Source organism: Centroberyx gerrardi, chromosome 20 (assembly GCF_048128805.1).
Source record: "Centroberyx gerrardi isolate f3 chromosome 20, fCenGer3.hap1.cur.20231027, whole genome shotgun sequence".
NCBI classification, from domain to species: Eukaryota; Metazoa; Chordata; class Actinopteri; order Beryciformes; family Berycidae; genus Centroberyx; species Centroberyx gerrardi.
The window spans coordinates 18,048,772-18,076,752 of NC_136016.1; the positions used below are offsets into that span (position 1 = coordinate 18,048,772).

A 27,981-nucleotide genomic window follows, 5' to 3' on the forward strand; every position below is an offset into this window, starting at 1 on the left:
TTACTTCCTGGTTGGATCCCCATGCTTGTTGGTGTGTGCCTCGACAGCGTCCTGTGTGTCTTCTGTAGCTCAAGAAAGTTACCATAGGTAAGAAGTAGTTATATGATAAAATAAACATTTTAGTCGTATGAATACATTTAGGTGTTAAGAACTTTTTAATGTAGGAACCTTAGAATCTGCTTTAGCTACTTTTAGCTAGCATAGCTAGCTAAAATCAGTTGTTGGCTATCAAAACTGTTCAACGTTTGCCTGAGAAATTCACTCAATTTGTATGGGATTATAAATCACACTGAGGTGAATTTGTTATTTTACTCCTTATAGCTCCATTTACACATGGGAGGAAACCTTGCAGATAAAAATGTATTAAGGTTTTACTACCAGATGGGGAACCAAGACATTCAAACACATGTAATTACACCCAATCTTGCCCCATAATGCCATGTGTGCATTGAGTGACTGTTATTTACACCTGTGCTTAAATATGGCCTGAATGCATAGATTCAAACACAGATTTAAGCTTTAGGATTTTGGTAACAAGTGTAAATGGACCACTTGTTATGGTTCTTAGTCATTTTTATAGATTCATTTCAGCAGGGTTCTACTAGAGATCAACTAGCCTATTGTATTATTTATTTTTTACTGCTGCCATGTAATATGGTGCCACTAAGAGAAGATGAAACTTTATTGATCCCTGTGAGAAAAAATAGGTTGTTGCAGCAGCAAAAGTAGTAGGATTCTCCTGGGGAGAAAAGAAGCACACAAAAAAGAATATAAAACATGCAAATATAAAATGTTGAAATAAAAAAATATAATAAAAGCAGTAGGCCGAATATAGAAACAATTGTGTGGTTACGAAAATGTGTTTACGACAATTGTTGGGTAGACTGTAAGAGTGGGAAGTATAGGAAACAGTATGGATTGCTTATATGTAAGGATTTACTTAGTTGTTACAGGTGTTACTAACAGTCTCAACTCTGCCAACCTGGAACTGAACACTCAAAACTATTGAGATGATTTTTGAAGGAACCCGCCTGCTTATTTTCCCATTGATACCAATGGTTCAACTGTGAATGTAGCTGAGACGTTCTGTGATCCCTCAAATAGGATGAAGGCATCAGCTATTCCTATGTCAAATGAGGAAATTTTGTACAGATTTGTTAGCCTATTTACTGGAATACATTAAGATGACAATATAGCCAATTTCAAGGAAATATAATTTGACTCCAGTTTAGAATTGATTTTCAACTGTTAGGAAAGTCGAGGTTGGCTGCTATTTTTCAGGGTTAGTGTCATCACAACAAATTAATCACGCAAAAGACCACCGCCAAGGCTGATGGTCTGTCTGTCTGTTTCTGACTCTATGGATCTGTCTGTTAGTAACATACACATTTGGTTTTTGTTTGTAGGAGTAAGGTATCTCATGGCTAAGAACAAATCTTTGGCACCAGAATCAAAAGGGAGCGGTCCTAAAAGGAAGAAGCAGAGTTCAGATGAGATGGAGGTTTGTGTGAAGGAAATGACGGAAAGCAAAGTGAAAAAGAAAAGGAAAAACACTGAAATAGAGGTGAGTGGCACAGTAAAGATGTTATTCATCACCTATATCTCTTTGAGATGAGACCAATTGAACGTGCTGTCAAAATAATGAATATCTTTATTTCATCCAGGAGGCTCCATTACAGGTTCCTGACATATCAATCAAAACAGATACCAAAAAACAGGAAAAGGACATTAAACACAAAAAGAAACAAACCACAGAGAAAACAAAGAAGAAGAAAAAGCAAATGGAGGTAAGAACGTTGGCTACTTATTTATTATTTCTTTTTTGATTCAAACAATGTTGTTATGATGCTGGAATCTGTGAGTCCTGAGCTGAACACTCAATATTGACTTCCACATAGAAAATTCTTCAATACTCCTGGTAATAACTTTTTTAATAACAAATTTGGACCTATAACACAATTGATTCCAATAAATGAAGCACACATAAATGTATCACCATTATTTCTCCCAACAGTGGTGAGTTGTAGCTTTGAGGCATTTTCCTACTTCATCCAGTTATCGCATTCTGCATTGCTACTTTTTTAGGCAGTGTGAATACTGTCTTTCAAGTTCATGGCACAGACCTCGGCTGTCTAGAGAAGCTGTGTGATCTCAGATTTGTGATTTGTATTTGAGGGGTATATGACAGTTTGCGGGAGGATGTGAGAGCTTTGAAGGAAGTGCGTGGACTGGAACTCCCCTTTGCACGTTGGACGGCCGCATGTCTTTGCAGCCGGCAGACCGGTCGAGTTCCCTGAGGTTGACCTGTGCAGCTTGGCCCAGCTCTTTTGCTTAAGAAACAGCCTCAGTTTGTCCTGGAACGTATCCCCAAGGAAGCTGTAGATGAGCGGGTTCAGGCAGCTGTTGGAGAAGGCCGCCAGGTTGACGACGTGCCCCGTCAGAGGGTAGTCGCGCCACAGCGTGCCGCCGTCCGCCTCGCCCCGCAGGAGGTGAACGCTAACAAACACGTTCTGCGGGAGCCAGCAGAGGAAGAAGACCAACACGGCCGCTGAGATCATCCGCAAAGCCTTCTGCCTACGAGGCCGCTGCTGCAGGCCGTCCCGCCGCCTGTGGCCGCGCAGCAGCACCCGCGCTATCCTCCAGTAGCATAAACCCAGGATGCAGAAAGGCACCAAGAAACCCAGCGTCACCTCCAGCCACTGGATCTGGGACACGTAGGCGAAACAGAAGTGCAGTTCTCCGGCGTGCTGCGCTTGGGCCACGGCGAACGATAGCACAGTGAGCAGGGAGGAGCACACCCAGATGAGGCAGCAGCTGAGGCGGGCGTGGGAGATGCTGCGACCCATGGAGCCGGTCAGCGCCACGAACCGGTCGAAGCTCATCCAGGTCAGGAAGAAGACGCTGCTGTACATGTTGACCTGCTGGAAAAGGGCCATGAAGGTGCAGAGGGCGGCCCTCTTGTAGTACTCCCCCTTCAGGTTGAACACCTCGATCAGGGAATCGGCCACGAGGACGAGGTCGGCCACTGCCAGGTTCACAAAGTACAGGTCCGGGGCGGTCAGCCTGCCCCTGTGGCCCAGGTTGACCACCAAGATGAGAATGTTCCCGATGAAGCCCACGGGGAACAGGAATATGGTGTAGAGGCACGAGAGGAAGAGGCTGATGGTGTAATGTTGGTGACGCTCTGAAGCCTCCCGCAGCGGACTAGAGACGACCGCCAGGGAGCCGTTCAGCTGCACAGTGAAGTTACTCTCAGTGGAGACAGCATAGTCCAAGTACATCGTCACTTCCATGTTACTCTGTTGTGTTGATCGGTTCGTGTCGGCTGCCCTAAGGTGCCATAGTTCTGTTAGTTTCATAAGGGGTTTTTAGCCGCTGTGGAGTCTGCGGTGCCATCTGTGTTTCCCCACTTTGAAATGCGGTCTTCTTGGTTAGGTGGAGATGATGATGCCCGCTCTGTTCTAGACAGAGAGGAGAGCAGCAGTGAGTCAGTGGCTTGTTTTCTTCTTCTTCTCCTTCTCATATTCACATTTATTGTTAAAGAATAGAATAGCGGTAGGCATAAATTCTATGTGCATTATCAGTGAATATCAACTAATTTGACAACACCGAATAGACATCAATTAATAATCATTCTGTAGTTACATGGACATAATGTTGGGCACATTTTCCTGTGTGAGTGACATACCCACCTTTACCATCATATCAAATGGCATGTCAGCCAAACATAATCAGTTACGAAACAATCTAGTTTTCATTATCTCATAACTGTGGCTATTTCTACTACAAATTGTTTGCTGCATTTTCACAGTCTGGTTTGCAATGGTTTTGAAACAAGAAATCAAGAAATTGGATCAAGAAAGAATGTCATGCATTGAAGATGCATCCTGTGGTTTCAGAGTGCTGTGACCTTGTTGTTGAGTCTGGTAGTTTATTATGTATTTTCATGTCTGAAAATGACAATAAAAATTGTTCCCCAGCAGTTTTCAGCTGCAGGGAAAATGCAGCAATAGCTGATCAAATTAATGATCAAATTGACAGATACAGTGACTTTAAAACTATAAAACTGTCATTTAACAATAATTTCTGACAGACAGTAAGAATGAGTATAAAATAGCATAAACTTACACAAGTCTCCTTGCTCCAGTTTGGGTCGTTTTAATCCCTGATGTCCTTTGCCGGTGAGGTGGTGATCGTAAATCCAGAGAAGACAACTGAGGTTGGACAAACGCTCGTCCCTCATCTTTTCTCTCAGGTAGCGAGGAGCCTCCCACCACTCAGAGCAGGAAACACAAACACATGCACCACACACACACACACACACACACTTTCTCCCTGTTTTTTTCCCCTGAAATATCTCACCCTGATTGCATTATAGAATTTATATTAATATTCTGTGTTGTGGCCAAACATTACAACATCAATTTATTTTTCTTACAGCTACAGTACACAGTATGTGCGTGTGTGCACTACTGTAAGTAGTTACATTGAACACCACCCATGTCTTTTTATATGGACTAATTTCTCTTTTACTTTCCCCTTTGCATAATTAATTTAGCATTCACATTGTAGGGTGAATTGGGGCTAACTTCTCAACACTTTCTCACTGGTGTGTGAACTGTGACTGTTAATGTAGAATGTTCAAATACATAAATATGGGAGTCAGGGGACATTTTGGCAATGATGGACCAACACCATATTTACACAAAACAAGATGAAGGACAGAGGCGAGTGTTGCCTCACACTGTCGTTTCTGTCCTCAGTGACAGTAAAACCCAGTAAGACGGTTTACTGTCTTTACCAGTGGCAACTTTTCCTTTTGTTTGGTTGCCCAATCAACAAAATCAGTCCTCAGTCTGAGTCAGGAGATGATTTACCATTCTAATGCTATTATATATATTATAAATATGCATAGTATTATGTATTTAATGATTTAGGTTATTTCTTTGATGGATTAACAGGAATGAGATAAATGACTTCAGCCAGTGCTGCCTTGAATCAGTGTGAATCAGGTGTGACGTGTCACATGGCGCCAATATCTTATATGACCCAGCTCCTGTCTTGTTTTGACTGCTGGTCCCTGGTTTGGTGCCACTCTAGTTGTGCTGGCATAGACACAATATGACACAATATGCGATCCATGCAGGTCAGTTATTCCTAGAACAGGTGTCAATACATTTCCTGAAAGAGGAGTTGGCAGTCGTGGAGTTGCTCACCTTATCCAACCCCTTTTTTGGCTATTAAATAGGTTGAGAAATTCATTAAACTAAGAATATTGACACTATTAGCCTTCCTACATCTGGATTGAACCTACAATCTTACTGTTATTTTCCGCTACTAAATGTTTCCTATGTGACATTCTGGGAATTGCACAGCTTTTTTCCGGACATTTTGTCTAAATGGGCTTTTGTGCAAATCATGTTTGTGCAAACTGTGTCTGTTTCCGGGAAAAGAGGTGTGTCTAAGAGCAGGTTGGAGAGCTGTATATATATGTATATCCCACCTACTGCCTAAAGTAGTTCTTTTCATTATTGTTTGACATTCATAGCTGTTGATTTATACACTAAACTTTGGACAACAACATTTTGATGAATTATCATATACCAAAAACTATGCCAACATATAGTACAGTAATGATTTACAGCAAAAAACATTTATTAACTCTTCTCTGAACTGACAAATTCCTGAAATATTATTTTTACAATCTGTAAAAAAAAGTGTACAATTGGTGTACAAAAAATGAGGTTCAAAAGATATAAACAGCAAAAGTCTCTGGTGACACTAGAGGAGACACTTTGTCAATATAAAAGACATTTATACTGTATAGTCTTTTTAGATGAGATGAACCAGCATAAGCACTTCTGAAGTTGGCCTAGGAATGTGTCTAATAAATCGGACCACAAAATCTCCTGTTTGATACATCAAAAGTTCTAATAAGTTTTATACTGATGAATATATTGACAAGGCCTTTGCTTGGGATTTTCCATCACGTCCGTGATTGCTACTGGCCTCTATGGCTCGAAGTCCTGCAGGGTTTCTGCGATCTCGATGCGGGGTGCGATGATGTGTCTGTGGGTCTGCGTGCGTCCGGGGCTTCGGCAGCAGTCCCTCAGCTGCCTGACCACTCCCCGGAGACTCTCTCGACACGGCCTGTGGATCAGCAGCACCAGCAGCAGACTCGCACAGCTGCCGGAGAACAGGACAAACTCGGCCACGCTCAGGAACGCTCGCTCATGATGGCTCAGCCCCCCCTTCCCATTCTCCCCCTCCCCCTTCTCCCCCTCCTCCAGCTGCACCGCTCTCAGCAGCGCCACGCTGTAGAAGAGCTGGCACACGAACATGACCACTGTGACCGTCAGGAACACCGGACCCTCCTCGGACCCGGAGAGGAAACGCCCGTTAGATTTCCACTGGCGGACGCAGCCGCCTATCAGAAGTCCAAGCTGGAGAATGTAGGGAATCAGAAAAGCCAGACAGAACTTGGCTGCTGCATATGAAACACCAGCCTGGACTCGGTCCATATAGCAGTTGTCCCAGTTTCCCAGATCCTTGCTGGGTCCGCGAAGCCCGGCCAGCAGCAGAGAGGACAGGACAGAGACCAGCACCACTAGAGCCGCACAAACCCCGGGCCGCCTCAGCAGGGCGTGCGACGGAGGGTCAAAGGTGAGAACGTAGGCCATGAGCACCAGGAGCAACAGGCCGCAGAGCGAGGCAGTGTTGATGGTGAAGGAGAGAGCGGCGCAGCCCAAACCTGTGGCCGTCAGGTACTCAGGTCTGCAGGCCATTGTGGAGGAGAGGAGCAGGAGCAGCAGCTGGAAGCCGCAGAAGGCCCAGAGCAGGCAGTCGAGCCAGGCCAGACGCCTCTGGGCTCGGTAGGTCAGGATGAAGCTGTAGAGCAGGAAGCAGGCCGAGGCGTAGCCCAGCACCGCAAAGACACTGTAGACGTAGTTGGCTCTGGAGGTTAGGTCGTTGGCTGCCATTTCATCAAAAAGGAAGGTATGGGAGGCTCCTGAGGTGGAGTTGCTCATCACAGTGGAGGACAGATTCACGCTTTGATTCGACTGGAGATGAAAAGAGAAAACACCCTTAGAGCCACTGATTCCCTCCACAGCATCACCATCAACAGTTTATCAAGCTTTTCTTTACTCCCATCAGGATTTGACCAGAAATCAAGCCAAATATCAAATAAATCAAATATCTCAAGCGCCTACAAAGACTATTTTTTTTTTTTATGTTGCTATTTGGTTTTTAGTGAGCAGGTTATGACACACAGAAATGCGTTGTGTATTGCAACCTTGCTTGAATAGTGAAACTCATTCGTCAGGTATCTTTTATCATACATTGGCTGGAAGTGTGGTTTTACACAATGTTTACTTATTATTGGTCAATCTGTGGTTCATGAAATAAGGTTTACCATGAAGACGCATGTTCTTACAACACATTTTACATTTCCTCCCCAAGCTAACTCACAATGAAACCCAAAAATTGAATCTTCACTTCTAGCCGTAATTACAAATCTCTACAAGTTTATCCAGTGTAAATATTTACTATGACCACATCTCCCTGCTGCCCTGCCTTTGTGTGCTCGCTTTTGAGGAACTGCCTGCTCAGACAAACATGTGTTTCCACTTACCATTTTTGCTTTCGTCACCCTTCTTCTGTTTGTTTCTACGAAGCCGACACTGTTTTTGACTCGAAGCCGTACGCTCTGAAAATGATGCTTGTTGCATGGACACTGTTGCAACTGCTCACTGTGAATAGCTTTTTTTCATCTTCATGGGCAATACCCAGCCAGCATACTTTCAGAATGACTTCGTGACCATGTGATCAAAATCTTTTCCTGCCCCCAAACCCCCCCCCCCCCCCCCGCCCCTCTTTTTTTTTCATCACCAAGCAGGCTGAGGACCGTTAAACATCAGAGAACATATGTCCCCTTGTTTAAGTTCCACTCGGAGTCAAATGCAAGTTGTACTGTGTTTACTGGCTCCAACATTTAACTGGCTTCTTATTTGTTCACTATTTCTCTTGAATTTTAGTAAATCTTTTGCCTTGCATACATGCTTCTGCAGGCAAAAGTAGAAATATACAAACTTAGCCTGTTACAAATGAAAGAATTATGTATTATCTCTATTTTGGTAGTTTTGTTTTCATACCTTAAGTCATAGTTGTAAAAAAAAGAAAAATCTCCATTGAGTTTATTTCTAATTTTACACTTCAGTTGTGCCGCTGCAAACATACAGAAATGTCAGCTGCTATAAAGAGTCAGCCGAAGCCTCCACCGCACTCTTACCTTCGCTCAACAGCCTTCAGTGTAAATGTTTTACTCTCTGAAATCCATTTTTTTTTCATAAAAAGTCACACAAAGACCATCTGTTCACAATGGCTCCTCTGCATACTTAAGCAAAAATTGGTAGGTGAGAGACACGGTGAGTTGAACATGTTCTGACAAAACAGATTTTTTTGGGGGGGGGGGGGGGGGGTTGAAAGGTGCAAGAGGGCCAGTGTACTGTAGATTGAGCTCTGCATTTAAAGCTGAAGGGATGTTGCCAACCACAATGAACTTTAAATACGCAGAGAAAATGCGTGTGATGCTGACCTCACAAGATTGTAGACGCAGGAAACGTCCCTCTGAACTGCAGAGCAACAGGAAGTGATCCAAACCCAACAAGCAGCAGCATCTAGCAGCCTATTATTTTCATGCTCTTATCTTTACAAGAAGCTGCCACACTAGTTCTGCAGTCAGTGGAAATCAAATCTAACATTAATAGGAAAATTAGCCCTGCATTGAGTAGAACAGTAAAATTGATATTGACATATGAAATGGGATTTTGCTGGCAGTGTATACAAATATGAGCATTCTGAAGGATGTTTGATAAAGGTTTTTCGTAAACACTGAAATGATAAAGGTCTATAGAGGAAAGTCTGTTAGTGTAGATAACTCCAAATCTGCCTTTGTTGTGCTTTGACAGATTTCAGAGCCACCCAGTCGCCCTGCGGTGACACGGGAGCAGGAGGAAGAGGAGGAGATGATGGAAGGAGAAGAGGACTTGAGCCCGGAGGAGCGACGAGTCCTGGAGAGAAAGATGAAGAAGATCCTGAAAAAAGAAGAGAAGAAGAAGCTTAAAGCTGAGCCGCAACCCTCAGAGAAACCTGAAGCGTCCGCGCCCATTGCACCTCAGCAGGCCTTAGATTACCTCACCTGGTAAGAGCAGCTCTTGTTTAACACGGACCAGGTGAATCAACATGGTGCCTCCTGCTGCGAACTCATCACTTCTTACATCAGTGCAAAGCATCCACATGTCAATATCCACGCATTTAGCAGATACAATCCAGAGCAATTTACAAGGATCAAAGCCATGGCACCCTGGTATTGATTTAGAGGACCAAAAAGGATCAATCCAGGAGGCAGCCATCTTTATGCACCTGGCCCCTTTCTGATGGAACTTAAGATGACTGATTCCTTAGTAATATTTCACAGCACAAATATATTCAGTATGTGTTTTTCTGAAGTGGTTAACACCTTGAATATGGTAGCTAATGCCTGCAAGCTGCCCTGGTTTTGTCTTCGCAGTTGGGCTGAAAACCGCAAAGAGTGGAAGTTCCAGAAGACCAGGCAGACGTGGCTACTGCAGCACATGTTTGACTCTGAGAAGGTATAACGGTCATTTGAAACCTATTGCCATGTGCATAAAGCTCGTCAGAAAGTGATTGAGACCTAAACTGAGCTAAAGATTCTCAGCTGGGAGTTTGAGCCGAGTTCATTCAAACTGACGTCAGTGTCAAGTAAAGAACGGGGGATTTTTCTCCTCTGAGGTAATGGGTGGTGTTGACTTGAAGACAAACTTCCTGTTTGGTTTATCAGTTACATCTACTTCCCATCCTTCATTCCAAAAACGATTTTCATGTCACCTTTCAAACAGTTTTTGTGAAATGTTGATGTTTTGTCAATAAAGCATGGTTTAACTGCTACAGCCAATTCTGTTGAAAGAGAAAGTGCTCGAGCCACGAAAAGTTCCCCTTAGGTGCACTGATAATCCTGCTCTGAAAAGAGAAATGAAATTAGGAGTGAGATGCTCACTCTTGTGCGGGCGTCTTAGAAGTGTGTACTCTTGAAACAATTACAACACATTACAACAATGATACTGGCTCTACAGACCTGTGACAGAAAAACACTCTCTGTGCCCATCATTAATTTTGATAAAAAACAAAACCAGCAACAATAAATCCAGTATGTAAACTGTCTTGTACATGCATCAAATTAAGAAATTGGAACAGAAAACTTGGAAAAAAAAGAATTACATGTAGTATACACAATGTCTATACACAGTTTCAACCAATAACCCTCCATATGTATCAACATATTGTCATTGACGGTATATTTTGAGGAATGTGAAAGGGCCATTACAGTATTTAGTGTAGAAACAGTATATCAAGATTTCCATGATTTCTTTAGAAGTAAATATAACAATCTCCGTTGGCAGAAGAGGACATGGAAAGGTAAATTCTGTTGATAATAATAAACTATTTTTATATAATAGCACTTTTCTAAACAACAAAGTGCTTTCCAAAACAAAAAAGATAAGGTAAGGTATATAAGGTAATTATTCTCTCTTTCTTCTGTGTTATCAGTTACTATTGCATACTCGACTTCCTTTTTTTTGTTTCACGTGATACTTATTCGATGAAATCAACTCACAGTACGGGAATGAAATTCACTTAGCTTCCAAATTCCTCTCCCTGTTTTGGAGGATACTCGTCCTCTTTCTCGTCCGCACAGCTAAGACATACAGTCATGAAATATGTATTTATATGTCTGTTGTCTCCTCAGATTTCTGATGAGAGCTTCTCCGTGCTCCTCCAGTACTTGGAGGGGCTGCGCGGCGGGGCGAGGGACACCACAGTGCAGAAGGCCACAGTCCTGGTCCAACAGCCGGGACAGGGGCCGGACGACAGAGACGGCCAGCAGAGGGCGCACAGAGCCAAACAAGTCATCCAGCTGCTTACCTGACACTCCACCATCCTGGGAAGTTGTCAAGTATACCAGAAAAGAACTGCAGCCTCTTTGTTGATCAGTGATTTTTGGGATCTGATCATAAATCCCATGTTGTTTTGCATGGATGGGTCCACTGGGGGAAGATTAGATTTTATGAGACCACCTGAAAATGCCTGTTATGCATCTCCCATAGCTGTGTTTATTTAAATCTGTGTCTACATTACTTTCCTTTTCTGTCTTTACATTGCTCATATCCGCATTGTTGCTGAATTGTCTATATAGACTTCCAGCCACAATGCAAGCAAGCATAACCACTTCCATATTCAGTTAAGCAGATCCAATTGCAATGTGAGAAGAGTTTTGTACATCCAGACCTGTCGCTTAATGTATGACAACATAAGTCGCATTGAAATGACTGTTGCCCCAGTGAGCAAAGACATGAAATCAGTTTGTCTTTTTAATTTTTTTCATATTGAATGTGTCCTGGATAGTTTTGTGCATCTGAGGAATCATAACAGTATTATAAATATGCATTGTTCTGAACTCTTAAGTGAAGTCTCTCTGAAGTCACCATTTTATAAGATTTTGTTTATTTATAGTACAGTAATAATAGGACAAAATAAGCTTAAATAGATTATTCTAATTACATTTTTTTTTTTTTACAATTTTGTGCTAAATTTGTGTTGAGTCATACTGCAAATTACACCTGTGGTATAGAGAACTGATTTGACTTTGGTACTTTTTTCTTACCTGACACTCAGTATCCACAAGATGGTATCCACTTTTGACAGTTTGGACAGACATGAAGAGTCAGAGCAAAGTCACGGTGTACATCACCAAAGATGATATACAGTATAAGGCTGAGAGTCCCGTGGAAATTAAAGCCTCGGGAATGTTTGTAGTTCTGTTTATGGTTAGGAAGTACATGACTGTGCATGTCAAGGCCCACGATCTGTAAACTCATTGATGAATATGATTTTCCCCATCCACTGCATAATAACGATCAGCACGTTTTGCCCTGACAACTGACTTTTCATAAAAACTGACCCTAGTCCATTTCCTCTCTGTCCGCCACTTAGTCGTTAATATTTATGACCAAACCAGCAGACCGGGGTTTTCTGTAGAGATTCCTATCAACGGCAGCAGGCCAAGGAGACTCATTACAATATCATGCAGACCTAGCTTGCATCCACAACTAGCAACTTAAAAGTCAGACATCTTTTCTCTTGTCTTTTGTCATCTTTGGCGTTGCTCTGTGTGATAAACAGGGATTACTGAAAAGTTAGGTTTTGCAAATTAAGAATGAGCGTTCTTCATATTCTGCTACTTAAACTGAATAACCCTAACCCTAACCCCATTTTTAATTTCTCTACCCACTTCATCCAGTTCAGGGTCACAGGGCTGGAGCGTATCCCAGCATACACTGGGGCGGAAGGCAGGGAGAGAAACCCTGGACAGGTCGCCAGTTGGTTCATCTGTTCATTCTACACTATACCAAGATAGGTCACTGACAATAATCCTCAATAATCAGAGTTCTACAGGGGAAGCGAATCAATATCTGTATTAGACTGCTAAGGGGAAGTCTTTGATATAAAGCCTCTGATGTCAATCCAGGACTCTGAAAGACTAGATAAGTAAAAAACATTATGCTGCCACTCTACGCTCTGATAGTGAATACAGGTAGTCTCTCTTTAATAACAAAAAAAAGAAAAAGCATTCTTCTCTGGCCAAACAAAAGATCCTCACACTATTACAGTGATCCATTGTCTTAAAACCACAATATTTATTTATTCCCCAACATGGCGCCATATTTACAGTCTGATTGCGTAACAGTTTTTCTGTACAAGTTCTGTAGAAGGTTCTGGCTGGGTGTCTCAGTTCCTATGTAGGAAATGTTTTGCAAATGGACAAAGTCTGGAAAGGAATGAAGAAATTTGAGATCCACAAATGACTTCAGTTTTTGACTCGCTGTCATTTCTCAGGGAGATATTTGTTGTTCAGAATAATTTCAGCTGTAGTTCTACAGCCTTGTTGACACTCATCTTGTCCAGCCACTGTCCATGTACCGCACACTGAACACCAACCAAAATCTTCAAATCCAGTCCTGCTGTTTATATCTGGAAATAGTGTGGGATTTTGAGATGGATGTGACTGGTGGTTGTAGATTTTCACTGTAGATCTGCGATGAGGCCGTTGTCTCCCCTCAGGTGTTGATCCTTCACTGTCACACTGACTGGACCCTGCGCTTCATCTGTGACAGACAGAGAATGATATTACACAGCTGATTATAATGTGACAACATGTAACTGAGGGTTGGCTTGGTTGTGTAAAGCCGTGTAGCCTAGCTGGCTTTACTCACTTGGGCTTGATTCAAAAGAAATGTTGTGCTGAGTCAGGAGAGCGCGAAGTCTCTCAATTTCTTCACTCTGTTTGCGGAAGTCCTGTACGCAAACATATTGGTAAGTGAATAAAAAGAAATCACTCAAAAGGTAAAACAATATTGTAATAATATTGTACACAATTTCTTTTGTAGACCATCATTTGGACATGTAATTATAGCTTGGTTCTAAATATACACACCTCACTGCACTTCTGTAAAGAGTCGTGTGTTTTTGAATGGGCTGCAACATCTGGCTTCACCTTCACTTTTTGGCTCTTCAGGAAACCAGCATCCTCAAAAATATCCCTCAAGAGATTATTGTATCCCTGCAGCAAACATACAGTGCGTTAGTGGACAAGTTGCTGTGGATAAGCGCTAAATACCTAAAATGCAAATGAAAATGGTTAACAATTTGTTAATCCTAAAAGAAGTTTAATTCTGAGACAGTTTTGGTTATAACTTCGCTTCGAAATGTAAATAAACACACACAGTTTGCAACACAAATGGAATATATGATTAACATGTAGCAGCTCTTGCCTGGATCAGTTAAGGCGTTTGTATTTGAATCAGTTTGGGTTTGAGTTTCCATCCTCTTACAACTAGGGCTGGGCGATAATTCAATATTAGCATTTAGCGTCTTTCAGTGGAATCATATCGTGATGATATAAAGGGTGGAATCAAATTTCCTTTTGTAGGACAATACTGTATCTATCTATCTATCTATCTATCTATCTATCCATCTATCTATCTATCTATATGGTGATTTTGGGATATTGTGACGCACAATTCTGCTGTCTAAATGGATAAGTAATTTTTTTTTTCGTAACTGACAAAATGAGGTATGAAACATTTTAAGGAATATTTGAAAATTTCAGTTTTGTTTGACATCACACCTAACATTATCAATCGGTTCAATGGCATGAACATTAATTTGATTATTTAACGTGATTTTGCATACGTGAGCTATATTGTGATATATATCGATATTGAAAAAAATCATTATGATTATCTTGATACTGATTTCAACCACATCGCCCAGCCCTACTCACACCTGGAATACACTCCTGTCAGTAGCTCACCTGCTCAGTAATAAGACCTTCATAGTGAGCCTGCTCAGCTTCATCCCATTCCCTCTGCAGTTTCTCACTCAGAGTCGGATACACTAGGATAGAGTAGACAAATGATCAGACAGCAATATTACCAGAGCTGATTTGTCGTATGAAATGATCTTCTGTCTTACCTAAAAGAGAATGCGGATGGCAGACAAGTGGAGACTCAAAGGATAGAGAGTAAACACAGGTGCTGGGCTCCGACACCTGAGCAAGCTTGCTGCTGCGACCGCAGGTGAGAATAACCTGCAGAAACGTGACAAAACAAATTACTCAGCAAATTTGCCAGTGTTAATTAGTGTTGATTTTTCAGTGACAATGATTTTCAGTTGACAAGTGTTGATTAGAGAGTTGTTTGTCCACTCAGAGAGCGGATATGGCTCTGAGGAGGCTGTTCATAACTATCTAAAAGTGTTAAATTTACTCTGATGGGTACAGACTTACAGTATATTAACTGATTTTTACACTCTGAGTTAAATGAACATCCATTGCCATGTAGGGATTCATTTATTACCCCCCAAAGGTCTAAAACGGTCTTTATGGGTCTTTTATTTGAGAAATACAGACATTGACCCAAGCCAGTGGGACCTCCTAAATACTATTAAAGGAAAGAATACCCAAATGTATTTCAATTTTTCAAAATGTCACCAACCTTGGTTTGCCTATTTCTACTCCCACATGCATCCCCTTCTCTCATCCACATGCCGGTGAAAGTGTTGTTTGCTATTTCCCACTCTTGCCAGATCCTGTTGGGGAACATAGTTAGCTTGTCTTTCAGTATGATTATTGCTTACTGGCAATCATTCACTTATTCACATTTCCAAATATCTTGTAAATGTGACTGTAGATTAGGTTTCTGCTTCTGAGTAGAAGCCACTCACCCCAGGATCCCACTGTAGGCGTTCCATCTGAATGACTGCTCATGTTGCGTAATGTTGTGAAATGGACAGAATTCATATTTATACCTGCAAAATCACCAGTCATCATCACCCTTTTATATCAGTTTTTCCACATACTGTAGTTACTCTTATGTAACATGCATCAAATCTACAATCAGCAGCCAAAAGAGCTATGATTAAAGCAAATGTAAACTTAATGGGGAATGAAAACACACAGTCCCTACATGATGCATGATGTAAAATACTTACGTTGACTCTATGAAACTGAAGCACTTTCCAGCCAACCGATGGAGGTGTGCTGGGCCTTGAGGAAGACATAAACATAGTCATGGTCAAAGATATACAATGAGGTTTTCATAACATTTCTCTGACTCCTACAAATAAAAAGTATGACAACATTACTTATAAATCTATCTTCTCTAGAGAGACACAATATGGATGGAGGATGACGTGTAAGTTATATGTCAGGCCACTTTACCAGACACTGGAGATGGAGTGACTTTAGGCTGCAGTCTGCTTCCTTGAGCCACAAAAGGATTGTTCAGCCTGAACAGATGGGTAAACAAAACAGAAATAAGATAAAACAACAAGGTGCAGTGTTGCAGTCACATCATGGCTTTCTGCTTACCCGAATGTGTTCGGCTCCTCCACTATCTTCATTTTACCAGCCAATCCATGGGTTACTGTGTAAAAAGAAGTCGACAGATAGACTCAACATGCCTCATAGCTTCCACTGACACACACATTGTACACCAACACAACCCAGCACAGGGTGGCGCATCATCGGGAAACAAACTGAGAACAAAATACTTACCGAGAAGAGATAAACAGACCATCCACGTCCTTATTACATGACGTACTGCTTTAGACAAACAGTGCATGGCTGAATTATTGGTAAACTAAAATGTGTTATCAGACTCCTCTGACCTAAACAACAATTAGGTCTTCGACATTCTGCTACACTTCCTGCTTCGTTGGTCGTCTCGAGAAGAAAACACGTCAGGTGACAGGTCAGCTGATCAAAATAAGCCCTGCGCATGCGTTGTTCTCTCCTTAGACTGCGTGCTTCCAAAGATACCAAGTGGTAGCATAACATTCAGTGCAAGTTAAGTAGAAACTGATACAATAATAGCGATACATGTTTTTTAAACTTATAAATTAAGTATATTTAGTTACGGACGCCTAGATAAAATACTAAACATATCTTAAGGAAGATTAATTTTCAAACACTCATGCTCGTGTCACTCTTTCGTGCTGGTTAGTGTAGCTAGCTAAGTAGAGGAGGCAGTATTTTAAACAGCTGATGGTTAGCTTTCATGCAAACTGTAATCTGGTTGTCTAGCTAACCGCTGTGTGTGCAACATGGGAAGAAAGAAACAGGGCAAACCTTTCCGCCCTGACAGCAAGGGGAAAGACAAACGGCACAAAATGAAGGGGAAATCTTTAGAAGCTTTTACAGAAGAAATGCATACTGCACTAGAAGGTAAAGCTGCACTGACTGTTGATCCAAAATAATGCTTCTACCTATTATTATGCTTCATATCTATTCATATTTGGATCTAGCTATTATTATGCTTCATATCTATTCATATGTGGCAACAAAACCAGTAAAATATTATTACTCATATCCCAAATAAACGTGTGTATAGGTGTTTATTTTACAGTATGTAGGTTGACACTCACATTATAATGTACGCTCATGTCCACTGTCTTGTCCACTGTGTTTTCCAGCGAGTCTTCACCCAGAGGAGGGAGCAGAGGCTGCTCAGGTGAAGCTGCCTTGTCCTCTTGCCATGTGGGAGTTGGGCCACTGTGATCCAAAGCGTTGCACTGGCAGGAAGTTGGTCCGCAAGGGCTTTGTACGCAACCTGCGCCTTAACCAGAGGTTTAATGGCCTCATACTGAGTCCAATGGGCACAAAGTATGTGACGCCAGCAGACAGGTGTGTTTTGAGTTACCCACTTACATACTGCGCCCATTAAAATGATTACTAGCCTCATTGTTTATTATTATAACAAATTATCAGGATTTATAAGACACACCATAAGCTGCCACAGATAAACAGGGATGTGGAGAAACACATAAGTGGGATACACTCTTCTTTCCCATCCAAACCATATATTTTTAGGTCATTGGTGAACACATCTATTTTTTATTTTTGTTGGCCTGTCATGATGCTAGTTACAATATATCAGGCTACATCCTATTACAGACTGTATTTGTAAGGACTGTTGAGTTTGTAATTCTAACAAGCATAATGAGAGACAGGTGTACTCCGAAAATACCTAGTGGGTTTGTGTGTCTGTTGTGAGAAGCTGAGGGTGTTTGGGTCCATAAAAATTGTATTTTATTTAGATGGTTTTGTTAAACTTGGCATTGTTTTGTGATCAAATTGGAATGAAATAATTTGTCAAAATCTCTGATGTGTGGCCCTTTATATGCAGAGAGATTGTGGCTCAGAGTGGACTGGCAGTCATCGACTGTTCCTGGGCCAAACTGGAGGAGACTCCCTTCAGTAAGATGGTGGGATCTCATCCCAGGTTACTGCCCTACCTTGTAGCTGCAAACCCAGTCAACTACGGCAAGCCTTGCAAGTTATCTTGTGTTGAAGCTTTTGCTGCCACCTTCTGCATTGTAGGTAGGCTTGAGCTGATGTGTGTTTGTTGTGTTACCTTCCTGAGTGCTTTTGGTAACTCATGCCAAAGCAATGAAAACCCATCATATTTGATTTTGCAGGTTTTGAGGACCTGGCAGTGATCCTGTTGAATAAATTCAAGTGGGGGATGGTGTTCTTGGAGCTCAATAAAGTTCTGCTGGAGCGCTATGCAGCGTGCCGGTCAGAGGAAGAGCTCCTGTCTGTGGAGCAGGAGTATCTCACTGCCGCTCCAGAGGAGGAGGAGTTTGGTAAAATGGGGGAGAAAAGTATTGGGTCTAATGTCAGATTATCCATTTTATGTTCCTTTTTTGGATATGACGATATTTAAACATGGTTCATTGTCAGAGGCACATGTATGAGTCTTATGAATTTCTTATTATTCAAAGTTAATATGATTTGTGATGTCTGACCCAGAATTCTGGGCAACTTTCTCAGAAATGTTGCACATGGATATGAACACCCCTTGCATTGTGTGGGCAGGAATTTCCTACATCTGTGGAAAATTGCCCCATACTCTGTGAGGGATTTATTATATTGCTGAGGTTGTGACCTCTACTGTTGAGGCAGTTTTCTTTTACTACATCTAATCATACAGCTAATCATCCATCTTGTTTGCAGATCCATTTGATGTCGACTCAGGAAGAGAATGTATGAATCTCAACAGACCGACTCGATGGTAAGACTTTTGATATTGCTCATGTGGGCATTAAGTCTCTCAGGCCCACTATTTCTGTTTGCAAATAGACCTTTTCCAATAGTATGTTTAGTTACGTCATTTAACTGTCAATTCTGTATTTAGTGCCCCCGAAGATGAGGATGATTCTAGTGAGGAAACCGACGGCTCAGATGACAACGAAGATGAAGCAGAAGATGAGAAAACAGAAAGCAACGATGAGTCAAGAGTACCATCAGGTCGTGATGAGGAGAACGAATCAAAGACATCACACTAAAGAATATTGTGAATCTTTTTAATACAAGGACTGGCAAGACTAATTAAGACTTTTTGTAACATGTATAATTTATACATAAACTGCAACCTATTTAGGCTATCCAGTTTTGATAAAGTATCAAACAAAAGACTAAATGGTGTGTATGTCAGCACAGACAAAATAAATATGAATGTTTGCAGTCTTCCTTCATTCAATTTTGAGGGGCATGTGGGACAATATCAGAGCTTCAGTGATGGATATAGTTGGTTAGATGGATAAAGATGGCTCCTAAACTGACCAGTGAAAACAGAATAGTGCATTTACATTAACATTTAATTGCATCAGTGTGCTGCATGAATTCAGGCTGCTTCGAGAAGAAAGTTTTGCAAAAATGTATGGCTAGGGCAGAAACGAGCTGAAGACAAACCTCATTGCAATGCGTTATTATTCGATCAAAAACACAAACATGAGACTGGCGCAAAAAGACTAGATAAGCCACGTCTACTGCTATATTTGATTATCAACAAGTGTTGCCATCTGACTCCATATCAATAAAATGAAGTTCAGTAGGGTTGTAAATGTGGCGAGGGGGCGGATACAGGGGACTATCCTCTCCTGTCTTGCGGTAACATTGTTGTGGAACGACGTCACAGCCCGAAAATGAAGGCGCAGAGGCAGCCATTACTGGAGGTTCTGTAATTATTTTATTTCAAATAAATACTCGCGGAAAACTTCCATGGCAAGAGCCACAAGTCAGTTGGTAAGTATTGCAACTTTAACGCGAATAACAGTTCGAAGCCGGTGCTAAAGATGTACAGTGTGGCGACTGTTTGACAACAAATTGTTACATTGGGCCTTCATTTGAACAGCGGTGCTAGCCACAGAAGATCGTCTAACGTTATGACTCGCTAACAGCGTTAGCTAGCTAATGTTAGCTAACATAACAGCTAATGTTACGTTAATCAGGTTTCTTGAGTACCTGACCCGATTCAGTATTACAAGTTATTTGAATAGTTTGGTGCTGGTGTAACATTTGCCAAAGCTATGATATTTTATATCATGTCTGACCATTTTCCCTTCACGATTCGTGTTGGTCAGTAACTGTTGGCTAACGTTAGCTGACGTTAAGGCTGTACGTTAGCTAGCCAGGTTCGCGCTTTCTAACGATGCTCCTGTTTGCTAGCAGGCTAGCTGTATTGCGTGCTACCTAACGTTAACTAATTAAGGATAGCGTTGGATAGTTCGATTGCCAACTTCTTGACTTTCAAATTTCGCGACCAACTTTAGCACCGTTAGCGTGGGTATGATTTACTACCGTTAAAATGGCAGATGGTTTGTAAGTTAGTTACCTGGCCAGCTAGCTAGCTAATTGGCTTCGCTGTTAAGTTTTTAACTCGCTGTCAATGATGGCCGGCATTATTTGACAAGGCAGCAGTAGCTAGCGTTAGCTTGCTAGCAAACGTTACTAGTTAGCAAAGAAAGTTTGCACAGGCCTAATGTTAGTCGAGTACTCGCGGTCAGGTAAACGTTAGCTTAAGTTTTAAAACGACCATTACTTAGTTAGTCAGTATTAATTAATATACCAGTAGCCATATGGCCAGTTAGCCAACATACAATCATGTCTGGATAAGGCAGCTAAATGGCCACACCTTGGATTTGAATGAAAAGAGGCCAGGCCAATTGAGCTAGCGTTAACTGAGTTGTAAGCTAAGTAGCGTTAGCAAATTAAGCGACCTTAACACTGAATGACGGCTTAACATTATTTGCATAAAATCGTACAACTAGTTCAATAAGTTACAATAAGTAACGTTAGGGATAGCACCTAATAATGTTATAGTAAGCATGCTAACCTGCGCGCTGTATCCTATCTTTGGGTCTTGATGCACCATTTGATTGATTTCTCACCAATGTTTGTGTGCGCTGCTATGTCCATTTGATCACGGATATAAGTTTGGTGATTTAAGTGGTGTCACTCAACACGACTGTCACATTGGCTACATAGTTTAGATTTTCAGCTTTAGCGCTGGAGGGTGGGACCGTCAGAAGCAGCTTCTTCAATAGGCGCTCCATAACCATGTCTTATCAATTTTAGTCTTCATATTAGGCCCACTTTAAATTGTCCATTGAACTTATTTGATCCCACTATGGTCACAGTAGTGGCTACAATTACTTTAAATGGATTATTCGGTTTTGTAGTTTCTCACAAGATTTATTTTGCACGTGCTCTCTGCTCTCCACCTATTCTTAGGGCAGACATTCAGGGATTTGCTGTGATTTAGTTACTGCTTTGCTGTTTTGTACATCATTGTTTTGTTATATTTAACAGTCTGCAGCACCCTCAAAGTACATATTTATTATTAGCATTTTTATGGTTGATTGGCACAGTCGCCTGAACTCACCTATATCCCATCAGTGGTCATAAAGGGAACGATCTTTGAGTGTAGTTTTAGACAGTTTTGGGCAGGGATGCACAATATTCCAGATTCTTCTGCTGACTATTACGAATGCACGATTTGAGCTACATAGACACAAGAATATTTTTTACAAGAATTCCAACTGCATCTTCTGTTAAGTGACATTATCTAAATACACCCTCTCCCCTCTTCCTGTTCCAGTATGATGTTGTGCCCATTCAACCCAGTGTTGTCATCTGTTCCTGCCCACATCCATCAATGGTAAGAAATCACCCCGACTCCTGCTCGCCACTTGCTATCCCAGGCGCAAGTAGCAGCCACTGTCCCAGCATGGAGGGCCCAGCCTCAGAGGCCCGGACGCAGCCGGCCATCCAGGCCCCCCAGCCGCGCAAGAAGAGGCCAGAGGACTTCAAATTCGGCAAGATACTGGGAGAGGGCTCCTTCTCGACCGTATGTAGCCTGCATTCCTTTTACCTTATGAATTATACCTGGATAGATGTTGCTACATGCTAGCATTCTTGTGGTCAAGATACTTCAGTGACTCATCTTCAGTTCATTTGAGGTGAATTGATGAGAAAGAGCTTAAGAGTCACTAGCTTTGCTCTCAAGTCTCTGACATAGCAGTGACATGTCGTCTGTTACATTCTGTCTGTTTGTTTTTAAAGGTTGTCCTGGCAAGAGAACAGTTAACAGGGAAAGAATATGCAAGTAAGTAACAATGCATTACCACTTGGCAAATGCATCAAAGAGCACTGTAATTTCAAGGTGGTAAAGTTGTTGAAAGTGCCTTAGCTTTTTTACTATTACATCCTAAAATTTCTTGTTTTTTTTCTCTTCCAGTTAAGATTTTGGAGAAGCGGCATATTATGAAGGAGAACAAAGCCCAGTACGTGAAAAGAGAAAGAGATTTGATGTCAAATCTAGATCACCCATTCTTCGTCAAACTCTACTTTACGTTTCAAGATGATGAGAAGTTGTGTATCCTTAAACAAGTTCAGTTCGTCATGGCATGGGGTATATAACTGAATTATCAGTTGCTCTGTTGTTTTCTGTGCTAGAACTTGGCAGAATAAGTTGCTTGTTTTCAATAAGGTCATCATTAATATTATTATACTTACAAGATTAAAGACAGGTTTTTTTTCCAAATGTCCCTACATGGAATATTTTAGAATTGGTTGCTGGTCCTCACAGTGTTCCTTAACTAACTTTTCTCAGATTTTGGTCTTAGCTACGCTAAGAACGGAGAGCTTCTGAAATACATTCGCAAAATCGGTTCATTTGATGAGACCTGTACTAGATTCTACTCGGCTGAAATAGTTTGTGCTCTAGAATATTTGCATGATAAGGGGATAATACACAGGTAAGTTTATCTTTTTGTTTTTTATGATAATGTTTACTTCTGTTTTTAGTGCTGTTGTTTTTAGATGAGTTTTCAAAGCCTTCTAAGCAGCTTATTTGCTATAATTTGCCCTAATTCCTTTCATTACAGAGATCTAAAACCAGAGAATATTCTTCTGAGTGAAGACATGCACATCCAGATAACAGATTTTGGGACAGCAAAGCAGTTGTCATCAGACAGTAAGCAAGGTACATCCGCAATCCTACTTTCACTTGTACTTTTCAACATTAAGTATTCAGGGTGTTTATTTAATATTCCAAGTGTCAGTTTTTCACTTTCTCAGAATAACAGAAACTGAATTCTGTCTCCTTACCATGTTTTTTGCATTGTTTGGCAGCGAGAGCAAACTCCTTTGTTGGAACGGCACAGTATGTGTCTCCAGAGCTGCTGACAGAGAAATCAGCCTGCAAGAGGTAATTGGGTTTGACCACAAGGCAACTCCTATAGTTGCTGATCATTGTTCCATTTTTATGTTATTGGACTCATTTGATAATACATTGGTATAGCTGATTTTATCTATACTTGTTTTCTTTTTTCCTTAGCTCTGACCTCTGGGCCTTGGGATGTATAATCTATCAGCTGGTGGCTGGTTTACCACCGTTCAGAGCTGGGTAAGTACTAAGGGGATATTTAGTTTTCACAATTCACTTGATTGTCATAAATTCATGCTTTCATGAAGACTGATCCACTTCTATTATTCTTTGTTTCCACTAAAATTATCTTTGAAGGTGATTGCAAGTGCAACAGATGTTTGTCTTTAGAGAACCTTTCCCCAAGAATATCACTCCAGCTAACAGCATTTCATCTGATACACTTCCTTAACAGAGTTCTTATTTTCTCCTCTTTTCCCCTTGTGTTATATACTTGCTTTGTTGTAGAAACGAGTACCTAATATTCCAGAAAATAATAAAGCTGGAGTATGAATTCCCAGAGAAATTCTTCCCCAAAGCCAAGGATCTTGTCAAACAGCTTTTGGTAGGTCATGTTTTCATCAATAGAGCCATAGGAAAAAATTGAAAATTATTTCATTCATTCTGTAATTTGAACAGTGCCACAAGGAAGAAGGTCATCATATGCCATAGTTTCATACTTTACTTAAAAGATACAATGACATTTTTATTGATCCCGTGGGGTTATCTGTACTGGTGTTAAGGTTATATTGGGGTCAGTACTTCTAGATTGAATGAAAGCACTGGAACGTGATCTGTTTCTACCTCAGTCACTGGACCCCTCCAAGCGGATTGGTTGTGAGGAGATGGGAGGGTACGACCCTCTGAGGCAGCACCCCTTCTTCGAGACCATCTCCTGGAGCGACCTCCACCTACAGACGCCCCCCAAGCTCACCCCCTACCTGCCAGCCATGTCGGAGGATGATGAAGACTGCTATGGAAATGTGAGCTCTTCTCTTTACTATAACTGTGCAGGTCTTGTTTTTTGTCTGTCGCTTGCCCAATCATGCACACATAAATCCATATGGGCAGTGGTTGGGGTTGTGATGCCACCAAGCCATGTACAAACCATATATATATTTAGTGAAACATCAACCTACCTTCTCTTGCTGATCTCCTGTCCATCCTCAGTACGATGACCTCCTGAGCCAGTTCAGCAGCATGCAGGTGGCCCAGTCCAGCTCTTCACACTCCTTGTCGGCGCCCGAGTCCCTCCCCCCACAGAGGTCCAGCAGCAACATTGAGCAGTACATCCACGATCTGGACAACAACTCCTTTGAGCTGGACCTGCAGTTCTCCGAAGAGGAGAAGCAGCTGCTGCTGGACAAGCAGACCACTGGAAACCCCTGGTGAGCCCCTCTCCAAACGCCTCACCCCTGTCAACCTGTTGATGTTTCTGTGTAGGGTGCTGGCAAGTTCACCGTGTTGCTTAAATCCTGATTATATGAATCATGTTTGGATTGACGCTCATGTCTTAAAAATATAGAAGTGATGTTATATTGTAGATGAGTGTGTATAGTTGTCAAAAAATTTATTCTTTTGAGGAATAAATGATGTCTTGAGTGAAAGGGGAAAACATGTCTTTACTGTGTACATTAATCAGCACTGCTTATTTACACAGGCACCAGTTTGTTGAGAATAACCTGATCCTGAAAATGGGCCCAGTGGACAAACGGAAGGTGTGTAGATTCCTGCCCATGTATTTGAAAATGATCTCTTAATGTTTTGTTAATCCAGAATCTTTATAAACAAGTTATGGACTGAAACTTCTCATATAGCACTCAAGAGTTTGCTACTAACAAGAGTGTTGCAGCATTCTGTAATGGTTTTGCTTTCAAGTTAAAATGTAACCAGGTCATCCAGTAAAAGACAAGTTGATTCAAGCTCAGTGAAGTCACTTTTCGTGGCATTGCTGCGTGTGCAAGCTTATAGGAAATGAAGGGGAATTCCCTGGTCTGGTGGGGAAAGTCTCATTTGTGTACTAGCCCCCTCTGTTGGCGGTCTAATGTCTCAACACGTCTGGTTCTCCACTGCAGGGTCTGTTTGCTCGACGGAGACAGCTGCTTCTCACCGAGGGACCACACCTGTACTACGTGGATCCTGTCAATAAGGTCCTGAAGGGGGAGATTCCCTGGTCTCTAGAGCTCCGCCCAGAGGCCAAGAACTTCAAGACTTTCTTTGTTCACACGGTAAATGATGGCTTATTTCTTATCCAGCATATTTTATTCCAGCAAAATGTTGACACTTGCCCACTGTTCATAATCTCTTCTCATATTTGTTTTTTTTTTTCCTTCCTGTGATCTTTGCAGCCTAATCGAACATACTATTTGATGGACCCCAGCGGAAATGCTGACAAATGGTGCAAGAAGATCCAGGAAGTGTGGAGAAAGATCTATCAAAGGCACCAAAATCCTGGCCTATAGGAACGCAGTTCCTCCTGTGGCCACTCCTTCTTAGCTCTGAGGCCAATCACTGAGCAGAGTAACACCCTCTTTAGTGCCCTTCATCACCGCAATGTAAACAAACTCTTAGAGACGCTGGCATCTAGACCTTGTTTGTTTTCCTGAGTAGAACCATGGGGAAAAAAATACAACTTTGGATTCAGGGTTGCTTTGCTTGTTCTTTGTGCTCTCTGTGAGGCTTCTATTGCATTTTTCCATGTATGGATGATGAGACTGCCACCATGCACATCTGCTTCTTGTACATTCTGCAGGGGAAAAGAGAAGGGCAAGCTTGTCTGTAGAATAACACAAGCTTAGGTACCGCTAAGACTATCTCAAGTGCAAGGACTGGTTTCCTGCTTCTATGACACCATAACACACAATCCAGCTTTTGTGAACCAGAGCCTATCCTGATACCAGTATCTTACTTAAACCATATCCTAATCCTACATTGTATGTGCAAGGTGTACTCAGGCCCCACTTCTAGTGCATATACTCCATAGTCGCAACAGATACTCTAACCTGATTCAGTCTCATACTTTTACCAAACTCAAACCCTATATTTTTTTTTTGTCAAAGCCCCTTTGTTTGAGTTGTTTTCTAGTCTCTTGGTACTTTGCTTATTGCAGTCCACTTTGGGTCTGGATATTACAGAGCAGATTGCTGGTCTACAGCGACACACGGGTCTGAATCAGTCTCAGTGTTTTAGTGTGAGCTCTCCATAGACCGTTACTGAGGATATATTGCTAATAAGGGGCGGGTGAACATGCCACTAGCTTGTACTCCCTAATCATAACTTGCTTCTCTTTCCTGCACGGCCAGTTTTGTAGCTCAGCCTTGTCCGCTTCTCTCTCCTAGGGCACTGGAGATATAGTTTATTCAAGTTCAAAGGTGGGTATTTTTGACTGCATTGGCAACCATAGCTAATATTATTGGATGATTTGGCTGTTCTGTACCATTCACTGGCTATTTCTTTGTGGTGTGAATACTTCGATTTCTTTTGTGGTGGGATTGTCGGCTCATCTTCAGTATGTCCTATTGAAAACAAAATCTAATGTGCTGACCACCCCATGCTGAACAGAAAACCTTCATCAACAGAGAGATACATACACATACTATCATTCTCGGAAGCAATCACAGTAAAGCTGTAGTCCCTGGACAAGTTGGCAGGACTGCCTCAATGGGTTCTCAACATTCATTGGGAGCGCCCCTATGTTTTTTTTGTTTTTTGTTTCTTTCTGACATCTGGCCCAATAGAAATTAAGCGATTGATTTAACTTGTGCTCTTGTTTTAGAAAGATATATTATCGTACTGCTTTTAATTTTGACATATTACCTTAAGGTCCTCTCCAAAGGTCCTCTTCCTCCAGCTGAGTCTGTGTGTGCAGTGTGTGACTGGAGTAGGTGAATAGGAACCTCAGGCCCGGGGGCCGGGGGCTCGATGTGGTTGGATGTCAGTTAAAGGATATCTATCTGATCCAAATAACAGATGAAATTGCTGTATCTGTCTATAAAGTTGAGGAAACACTCTACAAAAGTGTGTGCCTCTCTCTCGTTAGAAAAATTGTTCGAATCAAAGTTGATGGCAGTCGGTTACATTGTGTATGGAATACTCTACCTGGTTTGTAACTGACTAGAACTGTGATGTACAGACGATGTATTATTGAAATCTGAAGCAAGTAATGCAATGATATTAGGATACAGTTTTTGTATTTTTATTCTTGTATAAGGTTATTTGATGGCTATTGTTTAGCCTCTAGTTCATTCTGTGTTATTTAAATTCTAATATATGAATCATATTTGGATTGAAGTCATGTTCAGGGGCCATGTTGTGTATGTATTGAGATGTAAAGCCTTTGAATGTGAATAATTATTGTAAACTATAATATTTTACAGCTTTTTTCTTACTATATCATATACATTTTCTATTTGCTCAGTGATTTAATCATATTTCTGATAATTTAATGAATCTGTTCATTCTCTCTCTGATTATTTGTGCGCTAGGTCAGTAGATGTTGAATGATGAATTTTCCACTTAATGCTTGGTAGTCCAGTAATTAAAGCATGTAGGGATTTAGGCATACAAATAAATCAGTGTGTCCTGTCTTCTGTTAACAACCACGGTCATGACACAGTGAAAGCAGCAGCATTCAGTGACAATGGCATCTCCACATTTGCAACATGTAAATAAAGTATCGGCCCATCATGAATGTCTTTTGTCATATGGACTGTGAAGTTTGCTAGACAATGAGTTAGTCTTGGTTAAAGCATATTTTCTATTAAATGATCCTGAAATGCTGTATACAAAACGA

General features: G+C 41.4%; 5 protein-coding genes across 7 annotated transcripts; 3 read left to right on the forward strand and 2 right to left on the reverse strand.

Moving 5' to 3' along the window:
- Nucleotides 1-14: 14 nt before the first annotated feature.
- chlsn (cholesin) lies at nt 15-12,062 on the forward strand. Its single transcript, XM_071926763.2, has 6 exons — nt 15-87; nt 1,407-1,564; nt 1,665-1,787; nt 8,970-9,202; nt 9,572-9,653; nt 10,829-12,062. The coding sequence occupies exons 2-6, from the start codon at nt 1,421-1,423 to the stop codon at nt 11,006-11,008; spliced, it is 762 nt and encodes a 253-aa protein (XP_071782864.2). The 5' UTR covers nt 15-87; nt 1,407-1,420; the 3' UTR covers nt 11,009-12,062.
- LOC139932842 (G-protein coupled estrogen receptor 1-like) lies at nt 1,675-7,820 on the reverse strand. Of its 2 annotated transcripts, XR_013507535.1 has the most exons (3): nt 7,634-7,820; nt 4,129-7,061; nt 3,149-3,461 (listed from the first exon to the last, which is right to left on the reverse strand). XR_013507535.1 is itself a non-coding variant. In XM_071926761.2 (2 exons), the coding sequence occupies exon 2, from the start codon at nt 3,357-3,359 to the stop codon at nt 2,133-2,135; it is 1,227 nt and encodes a 408-aa protein (XP_071782862.2). In that variant the 5' UTR covers nt 3,360-3,461; nt 4,129-6,015; the 3' UTR covers nt 1,675-2,132. The 2 variants fall into 2 exon arrangements, 1 of the variants encoding a protein (XP_071782862.2); XM_071926761.2 differs by lacking the exon at nt 7,634-7,820 and having other exon boundaries at nt 1,675-3,461; nt 4,129-6,015.
- A 690-nt stretch (nt 12,063-12,752) lies between the features above and the next one.
- gnptg (N-acetylglucosamine-1-phosphate transferase subunit gamma) lies at nt 12,753-16,360 on the reverse strand. Of its 2 annotated transcripts, none has more exons than XM_071926703.2 (11): nt 16,196-16,360; nt 16,010-16,064; nt 15,860-15,927; nt 15,631-15,685; nt 15,364-15,447; nt 15,135-15,228; nt 14,614-14,728; nt 14,453-14,535; nt 13,574-13,699; nt 13,353-13,434; nt 12,753-13,244 (listed from the first exon to the last, which is right to left on the reverse strand). In XM_071926703.2, the coding sequence occupies exons 1-11, from the start codon at nt 16,260-16,262 to the stop codon at nt 13,162-13,164; spliced, it is 912 nt and encodes a 303-aa protein (XP_071782804.2). In that variant the 5' UTR covers nt 16,263-16,360; the 3' UTR covers nt 12,753-13,161. The 2 variants fall into 2 exon arrangements, with proteins under 2 accessions (XP_071782804.2, XP_071782806.1); XM_071926705.2 differs by having other exon boundaries at nt 12,753-13,274.
- Nucleotides 16,361-16,449: 89 nt separating this feature from the next.
- Nucleotides 16,450-19,168, forward strand: tsr3 (TSR3 ribosome maturation factor). The gene is made up of 6 exons (XM_071926797.2): nt 16,450-16,864; nt 17,113-17,323; nt 17,826-18,019; nt 18,118-18,285; nt 18,656-18,713; nt 18,837-19,168. Exons 1-6 carry the CDS (start codon nt 16,744-16,746, stop codon nt 18,985-18,987), a joined length of 903 nt encoding a protein of 300 aa, XP_071782898.1. The 5' UTR covers nt 16,450-16,743; the 3' UTR covers nt 18,988-19,168.
- Nucleotides 19,169-19,582: 414 nt separating this feature from the next.
- pdpk1b (3-phosphoinositide dependent protein kinase 1b) lies at nt 19,583-27,760 on the forward strand. Its single transcript, XM_071926700.2, has 14 exons — nt 19,583-19,726; nt 21,582-21,830; nt 22,046-22,088; nt 22,221-22,358; nt 22,596-22,740; nt 22,870-22,967; nt 23,117-23,192; nt 23,322-23,390; nt 23,658-23,754; nt 23,999-24,172; nt 24,360-24,577; nt 24,850-24,907; nt 25,265-25,417; nt 25,538-27,760. Exons 1-14 carry the CDS (start codon nt 19,703-19,705, stop codon nt 25,649-25,651), a joined length of 1,656 nt encoding a protein of 551 aa, XP_071782801.1. The 5' UTR covers nt 19,583-19,702; the 3' UTR covers nt 25,652-27,760.
- The last annotated feature ends 221 nt before the right edge of the window (nt 27,761-27,981 follow it).

Excerpts from the sequence above, each read along its gene's own strand:
- chlsn (XM_071926763.2), top strand. The coding sequence starts at position 1,421 with ATGGCTAAGAACAAATCTTTGGCACCAGAATCAAAAGGGAGCGGTCCT. Across the intron at positions 9,203-9,571 it reads GCCTTAGATTACCTCACCTG|TTGGGCTGAAAACCGCAAAG; the intron begins GTAAGAGCAGCT and ends TTGTCTTCGCAG. Across the intron at positions 9,654-10,828 it reads ACATGTTTGACTCTGAGAAG|ATTTCTGATGAGAGCTTCTC; the intron begins GTATAACGGTCA and ends TTGTCTCCTCAG.
- LOC139932842 (XM_071926761.2), bottom strand. The coding sequence starts at position 3,359 with ATGAAACTAACAGAACTATGGCACCTTAGGGCAGCCGACACGAACCGA.
- gnptg (XM_071926703.2), bottom strand. The coding sequence starts at position 16,262 with ATGCACTGTTTGTCTAAAGCAGTACGTCATGTAATAAGGACGTGGATG. Across the intron at positions 15,229-15,363 it reads GCCTACAGTGGGATCCTGGG|GATCTGGCAAGAGTGGGAAA; the intron begins GTGAGTGGCTTC and ends GTTCCCCAACAG. Across the intron at positions 13,700-14,452 it reads AAGGTCTTATTACTGAGCAG|GGATACAATAATCTCTTGAG; the intron begins GTGAGCTACTGA and ends TGTTTGCTGCAG.
- tsr3 (XM_071926797.2), top strand. The coding sequence starts at position 16,744 with ATGGGAAGAAAGAAACAGGGCAAACCTTTCCGCCCTGACAGCAAGGGG. Across the intron at positions 18,020-18,117 it reads TGCCACCTTCTGCATTGTAG|GTTTTGAGGACCTGGCAGTG; the intron begins GTAGGCTTGAGC and ends TTGATTTTGCAG. Across the intron at positions 18,714-18,836 it reads CTCAACAGACCGACTCGATG|TGCCCCCGAAGATGAGGATG; the intron begins GTAAGACTTTTG and ends TTCTGTATTTAG.
- pdpk1b (XM_071926700.2), top strand. The coding sequence starts at position 19,703 with ATGGCAAGAGCCACAAGTCAGTTG. Across the intron at positions 24,908-25,264 it reads GCCCAGTGGACAAACGGAAG|GGTCTGTTTGCTCGACGGAG; the intron begins GTGTGTAGATTC and ends TCTCCACTGCAG. Across the intron at positions 25,418-25,537 it reads AGACTTTCTTTGTTCACACG|CCTAATCGAACATACTATTT; the intron begins GTAAATGATGGC and ends TGATCTTTGCAG.